Genomic DNA, 17,134 nt, shown 5'->3' with positions numbered 1-17,134 from the left:
GTTTGTGGACCACTCTAAATAATTAAATATGTTCCAGTAAGGTGACTAAGGAGATAAAAACACATGGTGGACAAGCGGAATGTTCCCAAGTCATATTTCCTGACTGTTGAATCTCAGACAGGGAATATTGAAAAAGCTGATAACACCATGCTGGTGTAGGAGCCAGAATCTGCTTTCCGGACTGCTAAGGGAAAATAATACAGCCCAGAAGAAGGTCTTAGAATCCAAACATTGGATTCATTGCCAGTGATAAAGAGGAACAAAGACCGGGTTTGAAACGAGGTTTTTATCAACACTGTTTTCACTGCATTGCCTGGTATGTTTTCTGGAGAGGCGGGCCCAATCCACAACATTTACCACTCTAAAGTCTTTGTGTTTTCCCATCTGGGGTTTTGATTCTGGTGCATTTTTTAATGTTAGGCAATTTTAATTTTTACATTTTAAGTGTCATAAACAGTCTGCTGTGATTCAAAAGTATTTTAACAGGCTGCACAATGAAAGGACCAATGCCCTACAACTCCGTTTCTGTAGAGATGGGGGTGGATTTTGGGACAGGGACAGGACCCATAATGTAGTGTGGAAAGGCTAAGAAGTATGGATCAAACCATTTATTCCTCCCCTCACCCCCATCCCACCTCCCCTTTCTGAATTCTTCTCTGAACTTGTTATTTTCTCCCTCACCTGGAACCAGCTTTCCACATTTCTGCAGCTAATCAGACTGTCTTGATAGTCAGCATACAAGCACGTTCTGAAAGTATCTGCTCCGTAGTCTAATCTTTTGCTATTCTGTAGTGGAAGTCTTTTGTCTGTCAGTCACCAACCACCTATACTAAGAATGCCTCATTTTACAAGAAAAAATAAAATGTTCTGGAGTTAAACTATCTGAAATTCAATGCATATGTATAAATTCAAATGTCACACTAGTTACTAGAGAGCTAGTGGTTGTGCCTCCAATTCCCCAGGGACTGTAAATGACACTGGCCTGAAACCCAAAACTTGTCATATTCAGTCCCTGATCAGTGTTTAAAAATCCCTGCTAGACCAAGGGACCAGTAGCAGATTTAATGCCCAGTATCTCTGAGGACATCAGGACCAGAAATGAAGGTGTTACAGTGTAGGAAACCTGGGGTTCCAGTGGTACAGGGCTTTCTTTTCAAGCTCTGGCAGGTGAACAGTGATATTTTGGACCTTAGAAATCACTTCATTCTGATCAGTGCTTTGCTTTCCCCTCCCCCCACCCCCACACCCTTCAATCCCAGCACACTTTTAGCAGCCAATAAGTTGAGACTCATTAGAGATGCAAACCAATGCATCATACCATCTGAAAACAAAAACTGCAGCTTTTAAATGGGATCATCTCTGTAGTATTTATGTCTATTTCTAGTGGTTCATGAGGCTTCGGCTGCTAAAATCATGATGGAATTCAAGTTATGAAAAAAACTCCATGAGACAGCAATCACAATGTCCTAATTGTAAGATGTGCTCTTTCATGACTAGGCTAGGACCGCTTTGGCAAGACCAGTCCAAATGCTTTCAGACCAGTAAAGCTTTCCTCTGCACTGCTCCTGCACCAGTGATGTGAAGAGGGGGAAAAATCTTGTTCCCCTCCTTCCAAAGGGGACTTTCAGGGTGCCCAAACTGGCACCATTAAAGTCCAAACTGGCAACATACCACGAGCCAGAAGATCACCTCAGATGGGCATGTCATGGATGTAGTTCATAAACAATAAAATGTGTTCAGTCATAACAGCTGCATATTGATTTTGAGCCAGATTCACAGCTGATGAAAGCGGGTATAGCATCACTGCGATGAAACAAGCTATGCCAATTTATACCAGCTAAGGATCTGGCCTGTAAAGTTAAGCAAGCTGCGGATGCAGAGAACTGTCTCGTAAGTTTCAATATGTATTTCCCTCCATATAAAAATAGAAATAGGCCCAATTTGCCAAATTCAGATCTGGATTCAAGCTTTCCCAAAGCAGGAGGGCATTCAGATCTAAGATACTGGCTCAGCTCATTGTTCAGATGTAGTTCCAAGCCACAACCCTTGGATCCAGCCACGGAGCTGAACTTTCTCAATGTTTGAGGGGTGTTTGGATCCAGCCTTGTGGTTGGGGCCAATCTCTATATCCCGTGACAAGACAGACTATTGTTACACTGCATTTCCAAACCTGATCCAGAATATTGTTGCTGCACAACAATCTTGTAAGGCATTTTACGGCTTCTCCTGCATTTCCTCCAGGGAATGCTAAGGCTAAAAGGGCCTGATATTATGAGGTGCTGAGCCCACACAATTCCAGCTGAAGTCAGTGGGAGCTGAAGGCACTTGGCACCTCTGAAAATCAAGCCCATGATATATAAGGGCTATTGGTGCTTTGCTCACATGGAAAGATTTGAGCTCACTGGATCAAGTATGCATCCAAGCTTTTCACCGCAGGGTCATAAATATGGGGAAAACAGGCTCTTTGGATGAATATCAGCTCTTTGCTTGTGATCCCTGCCAAACAAAGGAGTGCCAAAGCATGCAAAATATGGTAGAAATAAACACACACAAAAACTTAACCAAACTTTGTTGACCTTCCAAAATAGTTTGTAGTTTAGTCAGTTCAAGTACTTACTTGAAGCCAAACTTGTTGGCCTATCCCTGACTGAAACAGATCTGAGCAATTGCCATGTTTACTTCATGTTACAACGTAGCGGGGGCTGGATAGAAAGCCATGGAGACTTAGTCTTCTACAGAACTCATGCACAGAGTTGATTCAGCATACTCAATAGAAGAGCAAACCTCCCACTCCCTGCCTTGCGGGTGGTCCTCAACTTTGAGACCACTTCAAAGGGTGAGGGCAGTTTAATCTCCAAGGCCTCTTCTGTTCTATGCCTGTCTGCTTAGATTGCGGACTGTCTTGGTTATTTCTGCGGTGCAGACTTCTGATGCTGGCCGTTAGACTGAGCCCCTCAACCCATGTTTCACATAGGCTGCCAATGTGAAGCCACGAGATGGTATTAGCTTTGGGTTACTGCTGGCCTTGTCTAGGTTTGAGACAGTGATCTAGAGGTGAAAGGCTCTCATGGCAGATTACCAATCCCCTATACCGTGCACTTTCCCTCCACCCTCTCAAGGAAATTCCATGTCTATTGATGACTTAGTATGGCTCCCTGAGCTTTTTGTTGGTCCTAATATAAAAAGGAACACAGTAAACACAACACTTGATTCCCTTTCACTGATGCCCAAGAAGCCCTTTTATAAACCAAGTTTGGTATGGCGCTAGAGTTCTAAATGTCACATGGGAGACTCACTCACAAGCCTCATTCTTTAGCCTACCGGGCTGTGGGAGGGACGAGAAGGCCCCTAAGGGAGAGGGGGAGGGGAGAGGGCTTTGAGTCACTCATCAGGGTCCCCTCTGGTTGAGAAGTGAGAGCGAGATTTGCATGCTCCAAGGAAGGCCCCATCCATTCTTAACGGGGAGGATGGTGACTCTGATGCTGAACCTTGACCTAGGTTGGGGAGAGTTGCACAGGGAAATGCAGATCCCACCCTTCCCTGCAGCCGTAAGGGAAGGGGGAAGAGAGAAAACATCTTTTCAAACTTCCAGCATAATCGTATCCTTAAAGGAAGTTTCAATAGAAGTGACATATGGTACTTGGGGATAAGTAGGGCCCTACCAAATTCACAGTCCATTCTGGTCAATTTCACAGCCATAGGATTTGAAAATTAATCAATTTCACATTTTCAAAGGTTTACACCTGAAATTTCACAGTGTTGTAACCCTGGGGGTCCCAACCCAAAAGGGGGTGGAGTCACGGGATTGCCACCCTCACTTTTGCGAACTTCCTGCGGCCACAAGAGGTTCCCGGAGGTGGGTCTGATCTCCCTCCTGCTGCTGGAAGTGCCCCATCTAAGGGCTCCTAGATGCTAGTCCCCGCTGAGCTGGGGAGGGACAGGACTTGCTCTTCCCCTGTACAGCTGCTTTTTTGGGGCGGGGAGGAGATCAGACCCACCTGTGGGTACCTCTCCCTTCTTCGGGAAGCTCTGCAGCTGTGCAGGGGAAGAGCTAGTCCTGTTTCTTCCCAGTCTGGGGACTAGCAGCTGGAGCCAGGGGAATGGTAGGAGCCCCTGGCTGGGGCACCTCCAGCCCTGCCCCTCTCTCTTCCATCCAATAGCTAGATTTCACAGGGGAGGGCTTATTTTATGCTCTGTGACACATTTTTCACAGCTGTGAATTTGGAAGGGCCCTAGGGATAAGGCAACGCCATCAAAAAACACCCTTTTGCTAAATCTGCGCAGCTTAACCAGCACAATCGCCAGGGAACCTTCCAAGAGACATCACTCCTTCTGCAATCGCACAACCATCCCCGATTCCATTCCAGGCTACTTGTGTGTCGAAATAAGCACGACCCTCACTCACTTGCAAGACAGCTGATTGATCCCCTCGATGTAGTAGCACACCCCGCCGTTGACGCAATAGGATTTGGCTGTTTCGTTGCATTTTCTGGCGTGTCCTGACCAGGAGGAGAGTGTGGTCGTTACTGCAAGAAAGACACAAGAGGATATACCGTTACTTCCTTTGCTTTGCAAGTCTTCTCCCTTAAGTGGGTTTCAGTTGATTTGGTTGCCTGAGCAGAAGCCCCAGGAGCAACAATCCTCAAGCTGTGGCTTTAGACCTACACGCAGCTCTCATGGAGTCTGTGGGGCTTGAGTGACACCCTTCATGCTCCAATCACAGCATTACCCCTTGCATACAAAGTGTGAGGGGATGGGGTGAGAGTTCTGTGCAAACATCCCTTCCAGCAGCCAGGAACCAGAGACGAGGAGTAAGAAAAAAAATTGTTTCCTCACTCCTCATCAACCCGGGAGGGCAAATGAGATGAAGAAATGCACACCCACCCTCACACCCAATCTTTCCCCCTCATCAGCCAGAGAGGAGGTCACAGACGAAGAACAGAGAGAGAATGTGTTGCATTAAGTTGCAGAGTCACAAAGTAGCTGTGATATGATGCTGATGCCCTGAATGGCTGTATGTGCACTGGATCAGTATCCAATCATAATGCAGTGTGTGGGATGACACAGTCGTTATTTGGTGGCTCTCTGTGATTCCATAACAAAGTAGTTCTCCATGGCCTAGAAACTGACGGCCACCATTTGTTCCCAGAAAAGGGACAGCACAGTGGCAGTACAAGCCCACAAATCTACCTGAACTCTGCCCTAGAGGGGCGGCCTCTATTGATGGAACGATAATCAGTATTCGTGGTCATTCAGCTTTGGCTTCTCTAATGAGACTACCAAAAAAGGTAGTGTTGATGCTTTCTGTGTTAGGGATACTTCTCCCAGCTGGGAATTCCCACATGGAAAAGTCCTCTAAAATTAAAGAAAGGTGAAACCAACAGTGTTCTACAGCAACTTAGTGAGATTCTCTCAGAAATTACTGCAAACCCCTACAGAATGTAGTAGAGAATACGGTATTTCTTGTTGCCTTTTTAACTGTCCTAAAAAATTCTACAGAAGGAATCGAATTCTCTGTTGATTTCTAGAGATAGTGAAAAAACTCACCAAACGGTTATTGTTGTCTGTTTCATTTTATAGCACTTTCCATAAGGGTTGAACTGGAATCTCCAGCTCTTTTCCAATAGGTCACCAAGCAGCCATCAGGTGGTAACTAATCCCATGGGCTGGATTGAAGTCAGTGACCCGTGTAGTAGAAAGAGAGCCTGAAGCATGGGCCTGAGGCCTGAACCAAAGTCAGCAAAAGTTATGCTGTGAGCAACAGTCAGGCCCTGTCAAAAGCAGCTGCTTGCCTGCAAGTCAGTGTACACAAACTCAGCAACAGTATTGCTAGCATGGCTAAAACACACTGAGTATGTAAACACATTCCAGCAGGCCAGCACAAGAACACCCCAACCTAGCATACAATACAATGGTTTGACAAAAGAGATGAATAGTGATATTTTGTCTGAAACATCAGGAGTAAAAGTACAAAGACAGGTGGTGAATAGGAATGTTGTCTGAAACATCAGGAGGAAAGAACAAGGGGAGGTAACAAACATGTCATGAAACACACAAGGTGATACGTAAATTATTTAATCCCAGATTGTTTGTCTCCGTCTATAAATGTTGGGCTACCTTGCTTTAAGCTATCGTCTGGCCTCGGGGACAGTGGAAAATCCCGCCACTGACTGAGCTGTCCATTGTCACAGGCATATATGTGTTAGCGTGACCTGTAACCATTGAGCCGGGGCATTCCAGCATTAGCAATAAACCTGGCCGGGTGCCTTCACTACTAAACCAAGTCTTGTGAGCTTATTGGTCAGTTGGTGCACACGCAGAAAGAACACACGCATGGAGCCAAACATCTGACAACAACCCAGTGGCAAAAGACCTCATATTCCTACTTCCTGACTTCACCCCCAGGGGATATGAGGTGAGCCAACACAACAGCTACAAGTAACAGCGGACTCCCCAAATCCTGCCGTTTTGGTGATCCCCTCAAATAGGTGGGATGTTTTCACAAATGTAAGCCTAGCACAAGAACAACTTAAATGGTTTGTTCTGCAACTCTTACTTCTACAAGGACCCCTGCTGGTGGATCCGGCTTTGTATGGAGTCTCTCTCTCTCTCTGTGCTCATTAAGCTGATCAGATCCACTGCCTCAGCCGCCTGTGACCCAGACTATTACCCTCACATTTTACTTTCTCAATTATATATAATGAAGTGGTGCATTTTGACACCCATTGTTTGCTATTCGCTTAGGCAACACGAATCATTTGTCAGCTGTGCTGAGCAGTGCCACCGCACTGCTTGGGCTATGCTCTCAGCAATGCTATTTCTACACTGCACATCTCATAAGGGCTGCTTTTCAAGTTGGCTTCCTTCAACTTTTTCTTAACCATAACCTGTATGTTTTCCAGCAGACAGCTCCATTCATCCCAAAGGTGGTTTTGTGTTTTTTTGTTTGGTTGGTTGGTTGGTTTTTGTTTGTTTGTTTGTTTGTTATTATACAGAGGAATCACTTCACCAATCAGAGAAATGCAGTCAACTCTAGGGTGCAACATAGCAGCTCTTTAGAACCAAGCAGTTTAGAACAGAGAGCAACGAGCACTGTATATAAATTAAAACAAATAATGGTTCTAAGGGAGGCAGGATGTCATTCGGCTACGACTCTGGGGTTAATCTTGCTGTTGAAAAAATGCCATGGGATCTTTAGTGACTATGACAGATTTTCCAAGCTGCTTTGGGGAATTTGATGCCCCATTCCCATTAAAATTAATGAGAATTGTGTGTCCAAATCACTTTGGAATTTTTAAAGTCACCACTCTGTACATTTTATGTCACATCTAGGAGAGGGCTCCTGTGGCAGCACATCGCCCCTAGCCCAAAGAAGGGACATTGGTTCAGTTCTGATGCAGAAGAAAGAGTTCCATCTACCGAGTCACAAATGGTAGAACTCAGACATCTCCTTTCAAACTAAAACTAGAGCAGTTGAGTCAGGTCTGAGCAGCCTTCTCCCAAAACCTTGGTACAAACCTACAGGGCAAAAGGCAGAACAAGGCCATCAGTCTGCACAACCAAGTCATTTGTCAATTATTAGCAAGCAGCTCCATGGCACTCTTTTGGCAAAGTCAGACATCATAAATCATACAGGGAAAGTATATACTCTGGAGTAAGCGTTCCATAGTAAACAAAGAGGGTGAAGAACAGAGAGAGGGAAATAATAATGAAGCACAGAATCCATAGCCACCTACAGTAGAAAGCACATATATCACTCAATATAAAAAGGCAGAGTTTATATATATAGCATTAAGGAAGGGTCAAAAGATATGGAAAATTCAGATAGTGCCCTTAGAATAGGGTACAACATGGACTCTAACATGGATTTCATGTGATTTTAATCTGATTTTAAATATACACTGTTCTTTAAACAAAATGAAACAGAAATAAAATAGATCTTTCATAATTGGTTAAAAGTTGCATATTGTGCAACTAAGAAGCAGATCTTTTACTAGAGCTATTCCTGTCTGAAAAATGCATAATTAGGTAGTTTTTCTAACACTGCCTTGTTAATTTTTTAAAAATCATGTTTTATGTTTGCATTATGCTAAAGATCCCAATAAAACTGATATACACACAGTGCTATTCACTGGCATCACTTCATCTACCTCTGAAATGCAGCCACTTCTGGAGGAAAATGTAGCATCTGTTCAGCAGCACACACCACAGTACAGAACAATTAACTGAGTTGTCAGTGTGAGGAATAACTTAGCCAACTGAAAATGTAGGGGGAATTTAGGTTGGTAGGATATCTCCTCCTTAAATGAGAATCGCATTTCTGTCACATTCTGACCTGGCAGGATAATTCACAGATTTACAAGCAAATACATTAGATTAGACATGTGTGTATTTATATCTCCGGTCATCTTGGGCCATTTGATGAGTGGTTATGTAAAACTATTGAAGTCAAAGGGAGTTTTGCCACTAATTTCAAAGAGAGCAGAAACACGTCCAAGTGCAGAAATTAGATTATTTGTAGCCATGAGTGTTTCCCCATTAAATTCTTTTTCAAACTCTGTTCTGAACACCTCACAATTACACCAGATGATCCAGAAAGGAAATTCCAGAACCATTCCACTCTGATGGACCATACAGCACAATACAACTTTCAGGCCTGATCCCCCAGGAGCGGAGCACCCCTAACTCCTATTGATTCACTTCACAGGATAAAGCCCTTATTTGGTACACGGTACAACCCTCTTTATCCAAAATGCTTTGTGAGACATCAAAAGTATTCAGATAACTGGAAGTCTGAATAATGGAGGGAACAATTTATGGCAGTAGTGGCTGCAATTCAGGTGGTCGGATGCTTCCGTTAAAATAAGGGGATAGGAGAAGGTTTACACAGCAGCACCATTCACATATGAACTGCGTCCCAAAATGCTCCATGGAGTCGTAATGTCAATTACAGAAAAAAGTGGTGAAACGAAAGCATGAAAAATCAATACAAGTGAACGCCTTCGCCAGCAGGCAGGTGAGATCTGAACACACGCAGGCAAAATGGACACAAAGCACCACTTTGAGCCGACTGACAGCAGTAATATATCTGATTCAAAGCAACGCAGGCAGCACCCTCCCCATCTGCCCCAAGAAATCTCCATTTAGATACAAAGCCAGCAATGAAAGGAGAGGGAAATGAAGAGGTGGCAGGGCAGCGGGGAGGAAGGATGTATTTTCAGATGAGATTTGGAAAGAGCTAGAGACCAGCTTTTACCAGTGCTATTATTTGCCCCGTCAATAAGAACAACATCAAATATACATATTCAGGGTTTAATTTAAAAAATAGCATTATATAGCAAACAGAACATTGTGGCTGGAGCTGGTTGGGAAATTTTCAATTAAATAATTAGAATGACAAATGATTACAAAGAAAAACCTTGAAATGGAAAAGCAAAAAACATTTTAATTCACCTGGTTTTTGGTTCATGAAATTTTTTGAGATTTCAGCTTTTCATCCCAATTGGGGATGGTAAAAAATTTTGAACTCTCAAAAGCATTTGTGGGCTGGGAAACCATTTCCTGCCCAGCTCAAATTGTCATATTTTGGACATATATGAACAGAGCTCTATTTATTGAATTATCTAGGAATCCAAATCTGCTACTCCTGAATGTAGTGTAAGAGAATCAAAAATTGTCTCTGCTCTAAAGTAAGAATACTGACTAGAGAGGGGTGATTTGGGGGGGGGGCAATAGTAAATTAGCCCAAAAATGTGCACTTTTGGGGGCACTGAAACTATTTGCAAATTTGGATCAAACTCGACAAATAGTTTTGGCTACAAAAAAAAGAAAAAAAAATCAAAATGTCCCATTTTGAAAATATTAAAATGAACCATTTCAAAAATGTTGTTTTGAAACATTTGAGAATGAAATGTCAATTCGAATCAACATTCAAAATATTTCATTTTGACCCTTTTTTCCCCAATTTTTCATTTCCTCGAGAAAAAAAAACATTCAGTTTTGGTTAGATACAAATCAATTTTTTTTTCAGAATTTTTGGTTTGGCCCCCGAATTGAAAAATCAATTGTTTGCTTGCTCACATATTGACTTAAGCATGGTACTACCAGTTTCCCCTTGCACAAACTACATGCTTGAAAAAGCAGCTAACAATTGTGCAGGAAAAAGAATGGTTGCTTAACCTACAGTCACTGATTATTTGAGATGTTCAAATACCTCACACCCTCTGCACAGGAATTTGGAAGCTTTTTCTCTGGCAATGTCCCCTAAGGGTCACACATGCGCTCTGCGTGCTCTCAAGCTTCCCCTCCTGAAAGCATAAAGAGTGGGGCAACCCCAACCGCCAGCCACATCCTTCACCACCCAAAGGCTCAGTGATAAGACTCCGAGCTGTGGGGATAGAGGGTGGGTCATGGGATCCAAATGCCCAAGGATCACAGTCAAGTAACCGCTCTTTCTTCTACGAGTTCCTGTCCATGTGGATTCCACTCATGGTGATTGGCAAGCCGTTCGACTCTTTGGAGGAGGGAGATACGGAGTTTCTCTGAACAAAGATTGAAGGACTGGCTCTTCCAACTTGAGCATTAACTCTTGAGGAAGCCTCCAATGAGTAATGCCTAGTAAATGCATGAACTGGTAACCATGTAGCTGCCCTATGTGTTTCCATCAACGGAACCCTACTGCAGCATGCTGTTGAAGGAAAATGAGCCAAGATGTTCAAAGGAAGTTTCAGTTTACTGACCTCATAGTCAGTTCTAATACAGCTCACAACAGTTCTAATACAGCCCTCTCTCGACAGTCTTTCAGTCAAGAGAGGGCTGCCAATAGTTCTTCTACCATAGCCTACAAACAACCTAAGGGTCTTCCTAAATGGTCTCATTGTATTTAGGTAGTAAAGGAGGGCTTTTCTCCTCCGGAATCAAAACTTCATACTCTGCATGTCAGATGCATGAGGTCTAGGAAAGAAAACCAGTAATTGAATATATAGATTAATATGAAAGTCCGACACCACCTTTGGTATGAATTTAGGGTGAGGTCTAAATTTGACTCTGTCAGTATGAAAAACAGTGTACCGGGGTGGGGGTGGGAGGAGGAGATGAGAGCTTGGATTTTGCTAACTGCGGGCAGAAGTAATAGCCACTAAAAAGCAGCTTTCATAGGTAAGTGTTGACTAGAAAAAGGTGATAATGGTTCAAAAAGCAGTTCCATTAGAGCCGAAAGCACTAAATTCAAGTCTCATCAGGAAGGTATATTTCTAGCTGGGGGAAACGTGAGATTCAAACCTTTTAGGAATCTGACAACTGTTAGATGAGAAAGGACAGACAAACCTGTAATTGGTGGGTGACAAGCCAAAAATGCTAAATGTATATTAATGGAACTTAAAGACAAACCAAACTGTTTTAAATAAAAGGTAATCCAGAATGAGTGGAATAGAAGAACAGGTAGGAACACATCCTCTTGTCTTCACCCCAGCTTAAAATCTCTTTCATTTTGCCATGTATGTTTTTTCTAGTAGAAAGTTTACTGTTCTCCAAAAAGACTGTTTGTACCTACAATGAACGTTCCTTATACTTGGATATTCACCAAAAATCTTCCACACTGTCAAGTCCAAAGATGCAGGGTCCAGATGAAGCACAGACACTGGCCTGTCCTGGTAGATGAAGTGCGATAATCTTGATGTGATACTAAATGCACCATTTCCACAGCATTATGGCTTCTTGATAAAGAGGGTCTGAACTTGCCTGTCCTTGTTTGTTTAATATTAGACAATCACTGTGCAACTGCCCACAGCACTTGAACCCTGTAGTAGTGGAAGGAAAGACCTGAATGCTAAGCAAATCATTCTTAGCTCCAGTACATTAATATGATTCAAGGAGTCCTTTATAGAACAAACACTGTGCATTTGAAATTGATCTAGATGAGAACGCCACCCCTATTGGGATACGTCGGTGATGGGAATCTTGGTAGGATTTAGAGTCTGAAATGGAGTTCCCAGGACATATTGCTTGTGTTCAGGGACTCTATGGACTGGCTGTACTATCTTTATTTATTCTTATCCCTATAGGGTGGACACTCGACCAAAACACCCATTTAATCCAGGACGGCAGAGGTCTCATTCTGAGCCTTGAGAAAGGGGTTAGATAAGTACAAGAGGCCATGTCGCCTAATAGTTTTAGGGAGACTTTTACATGGTTCTGAGGATGAGTCCTCAGATCTGAAATTAACTGGCACATTCTTGGAAATATGTCTGGAATGGTGTGGAATTCTATAATATAACCCTCCTGGATGACCTGGAGAACCCACTGGTCCATGGTTATTCCAGCTCAATCCTTTAAAAAAAGATGGGGGGGGAGGGACGGGGGAATAAATTCAAGTAGATTGTATATGTATCCTCAACCATAGCATCAAAAGTGCTTCTTTTGAGGATGAGCAGATGGTGCCAAGATATTAGATGGATCAAACAATTTCCTCTTCTGGAATCTTGATCTCTCTCTTCCTTGATCAAAAGGTCTCTGATGGAAGAAACAGGTCGAAGCGGCAGGTTGAGGACTCTGTTTGGTAGAAGCTTGAGGTCTATACTGCTTTCTTCTGAAGGACAGAGTGAGGAGACCAAACAACCTTAATATGGCTCTAGAGTCCTTTAGAGAATGCAATGTGTCATCTGTCTTACCACTAAAAAGATCTTGACCATTGAAAGGGAGGTCCCACTAGTATAGTCTGGCCCTCCCTAGGCAGGCCCAATACAGAAAGCCAAGAGCCTTCTCATGACGACAGTTCCAGTTGCCATAGATCACATCCACTGAGTCCAAAGCTGCTTGCAGAAATTTTTTGCAATCAACATTCCTTCAGTGCAAATGGAAGTACATTCTTCTAACTCTGCAGGGAGTTTATCATAATAGTCTGCGATTCTGCCCCATTGCATGTAGTTATATGTAGCCAGCATTGCCTGATACAGTAATTCTAGACACTGACCTGAAAGGAATTGAATAAATCTGGTCTCCAAATGACCTTAGCTTGCTGAGGCAAGGTCCTTTCAGATCTGAAAGATCTCTTTGAACCCCTAAAACTCCGGGTGATTTCCCTAATCTCTGGTGCATTCGAGGAACAGAGGTTGTTCCCTGTTCTTTCAGAATCTCTTCGAAGTTGCTCTCATGGATTTCTCCATGAGGAAAATCTTGAGGACACTCTGGACTCCAGTGTGTTTTTCTCAAATGCCTAAAAAACTCACACATAGACATTATACGGCTCTCCTTGAATATTTACCCTTCTGTTCGACAAATGAGATTTAAAACCCGTTAAGCATGACTAAGACATAGCAGCCCCAAAAGTCCTCCACCACTACTACCTACTTTTTTTTTCTTTTTGCCAGCAGGCCAGAAAACAAAAAAATCTAATGAAGTGAAAGCTAGCTGTCCATCCATCCTACACTATAGCTATCTAATTAAGAGGGACACAGAGAATTTCCAACACTCTGTCGGAACTGGATGGCAGTTGGGGTCTCCCTGCTTTTAAGAAGGGGTGCGCAAGAGCATGTGACATGTGCAACCCCTAGGGGACTCTGCAAAAGAAAAACCTTCCACACTGCAGCGCAGAGGATGCGAGCACAACCATAAGTGGGATCCGCATGCACAGGAACTTGAGAAAGAATGTTATAGCTCCTACATCAGATGTGATTTAACCCTATGATCACTGATTTTCAGCATGCTGCTAACCAAATTAATGCTTAGGAGGTCATAGAGATACTATATCTGTAGTCTCCAAAGGGTTAATTAATGCAGCTTAGACTATAAATTGTATTTTATTTTTTATGAACCACAGCTACTGTTTATCAGAGCAAGAGAACCGTGCCAGTTAAGACCTGCTTTTCACCACTTTTTTTTTTGTTTTAAATAACACTGAACGCTGGGTTCATAGAGTACAGACACTTCACACTCTCAATATTTAGACATTAGGTTTGACAGATGAATTCAGCTGGTTTGAGAGTGTATACAAATCACTTGCTCTGTATATGCCTAATGTACTTACTGATAAAACACAGAATCTGAGGTTCCTTTCAAACTAGTTTGCCCAACCCTCCATCAGAGATGAAGTACAGTGAGGTCTCTGGGCCAAATTATCCTCTTAATTACACTGGTGTAATTCTGGATTAACTCACTGATGTCCATGAAGTGACAATGAATTTATACTGATGTAGCAGAGCATGGGTTTCTATGCTGATATTTACCATCTTCTCAGTCTAAGGCTGTCTTATAACTGGCACTGCAATACCGTCAAAAGGGTATCGCTTTAACGTCTGAACTGATCCTTAACATTGGGGTTTTGCTATTTGAAGTATTGTGAATGTTTCTGATCCTCTTAAATCAAACCATGAGAGTCAGAGCAGACTGCACTAGGCTGACAGTTGATGGGGACGATTTCTGTGCCTGCATTTTTATTGATCTGGGTATATCCCAACATTTAGATCGTCAGTAAAATGTTGCTCGCTAAAATGTCCTCATCTTGTTTGCGAAAGGGTCTTGAGGGCACAACAGAGGGACAGCCAGGTTTATTTAAGTACGCGCCAGTGCAACACAGGCTACGTCTGCACAACGAGCTAAGGCCCTGATGCTGCTGCCCGTGCACACATACTTGTGGAAGCTCAATGAGAGCTAGCACGAGTATAAATAGTAGTGAAGGTGCAGTAGCACAGGCAGTGGCACCAGAGGCGCAGCTGAGCCATGCTGCGTGCGCACCATGGTTTTCAGGTGCATTTGTATTTGGACCGGCTCAGCCCTGCGTCCGCTACCCGTGTCACTATGGATACGCTGCTATTTATAGCCATGCTCACTCCACGCAAGCTAGCACCTGTATGTGTACACAAGCAGGGGACCCATGCCCCTGGATCATAGTGTAGGCACAGGCGCCCACAACAGAACGCAGGACACTTCACTTGAAACAACAGATAATGCAGAACAGTCACAACTTCAGTCCATTTTATGCCATTAAGGCTTCTTAAGAGAAGGGATTGTAAATGTTTCTTAACCCACATAACCTGGCTGCCTGTTTCAGTGAAACGGCCTGTTTCAACTGCTTGCAGCTGCAATATTCTGTATTTTTGTCAAGGATCAAGAAGAATCTCTCAAATGATCTCTTGAAGCTCACAAGGTTGTCCGATTTATTTTCTCCTCTGCCATCCGGGCCCCAAAAAGCACCTGCCAGCATCACAGCATCCATCTTCTTGAATCCCTATAATACCACCAACAACTTTACACTTCTATAGATGCTTTCTTCCTAGGGTTGCCAACCCTCCCGGTTTGGCCAGGAGTCTCCTGGAATCGGACTCAATCTCCCGGAGGCTACTGAAGCCAATTTGGGAGATTTTAGGCCACTAAAAGTCCTGTGGCGTAGCAGGGCTAAGGCAGGCTCCCTACCTGCCCTGATGCCGCGCGGCTCCCAGAAGCAGCCAGCATATCCCTGCGGTTGCTAGGCAGAGGCATGGCCAGGGGGTCTCTGCGCAATTCCCCCGCACCGAGCGCTGACTCCTCAGCTCCCATTGGCTGGGAATGGGGAACCACTGCCAGTGGGAGTTGTGGGGGTGGTGCCTGCAGGCAGGGACAATGTGCAGTGCTGCCTGGCTGCCCCTGAGCCTAGGACGCTGCTGGACATGCCATCACTTCTGGGAGCCACCCAAGGTAAGGGCCACCTAGCTGGAGCCTGTACCCCAAACCTCCTCCCACACCCCAACCCCCTGCCCCAGCCCTGAGCCCTCTCCCACACCCAAACTCCCTCCCGGAGCCTGTACCCCTCACCCCTTCCTGCACCCCAACACCTTGCCCCAGGCTCAGTCCAGAGCCCCCTTCCGCACCCAAACTCCCTCCCGCACCTTCTCCTGCACCCAAACCCCCTGCCCTGAGCCCCCTCCCGCACCCAAACTCCCTTCTGCTCCCCAAATCCCTGCCCCAGCCACCTCCTGCACCCAAACTCCCTTCCAGAGCCCACACCCCGAACCTCCTCCCACACCCCAACCACCTGCCCCAGTCCTGAGCCCCCTCCCACACATAAACTCCCTCCCAGAGCCCACACCCCTCACTCCCTCCCAGACCCCAACCCCCTGCCCCAGGCTCAGCCCAGAACCCCCTCCCACACTCCAAACCCCTCAGCTCCACCCCCCAGCCCAGAGCCCGCACCCCCTCCCACACCCCAACCCTCTTACCCCGCCCAGTGAAAGTGAAGTGAGGGTGGGAGAGAGCGAGCAACTGAGGGAGGGCGGCTGGAGTGAGCAGGGGCGGGGCCTCAGAGAAGGGATGTGGCCTTGGGGAAGGGGCGGGCCAAGGGTGTTCGGGTTTGTGTGATTAGACAGTGGACAACCCTATTTTCTCCAGCCATCTTAAAGTGCATTATTAGATGAGGAAACTGAAGTCCAGAGAGGGTCACAACAGTCCAGTGGCAGAGCTGGAAATAGAACCCAGCTCTCCTGACTCCCAGTCAGGATTGATTTAAAAAGAAGTTTTTCTAAGATAACAAAAAAAAAATGTTTGTATTTAAACTGGATTTTTAAATTTCAATTCAATAGATTTTCTTTTTAAAAACAAACCTATTTAAATTTTAAATAACCCATAATAAGGCCTACATTTACTATAATCTATTAAAATCTTTTAAATTTAATAAAATAATAATATTCCAACGGTACGTGTTTGTTGCCAATGTTCTAAAGAAAGTCTGTGGACTGAATTAGCAGAAGTCACTGGCGAAGCCACCAGCACCAGACTTTGCTGAAGCACTAAACCCAGCTTTTGACAGCAGTAGCCTCTTGTGCAGATGCAGAGAGAATATTTTCTCCATTCAGTTTATTCAACTAGTTCGGTCCAATGATTAGTTCATTTAAAGTTGAAAAACCAGTTGGGAGTTGTAAAAGAAGGAAAGCTTGTTTTCCTCTTCTGGTCTATGAATAAAAATGAGGTGTGAGAGGATGAGCTCTACTAGTTCTAAAATCTTGAAGGACACGGTGACCAGAAACCATCAGTTCAGTTCACTAACTACAGAGAAGACTTCCTCTGTTTAATAAAATCAGTTTTAAATGCAAAATGTTTTAATAAACTTTTTTTTAATGTATCCAGCACAGTTGTTAGTTTTATTTAGCTAAAAAAATTTAAAATG

At 44.1% G+C, this 17,134-nt stretch overlaps 1 protein-coding gene across 1 annotated transcript in view; it reads right to left on the bottom strand.

Annotated features, from left to right (window-relative positions):
* Positions 1-17,134, bottom strand: part of NRG2 (neuregulin 2) — a 293,910-nt gene that overhangs the window by 70,222 nt on the left and 206,554 nt on the right. The window contains exon 5 of the mRNA XM_065409469.1: positions 4,406-4,526. Coding sequence (XP_065265541.1) covers positions 4,406-4,526 — 121 coding nt within the window. The remainder of the gene's footprint in view (positions 1-4,405; positions 4,527-17,134) is intronic.

This window comes from Emys orbicularis, chromosome 8 (assembly GCF_028017835.1).
Source record: "Emys orbicularis isolate rEmyOrb1 chromosome 8, rEmyOrb1.hap1, whole genome shotgun sequence".
Classification (NCBI taxonomy): domain Eukaryota; kingdom Metazoa; phylum Chordata; order Testudines; family Emydidae; genus Emys; species Emys orbicularis.
This window is presented reverse-complemented; position numbering and strand designations above follow the sequence as displayed.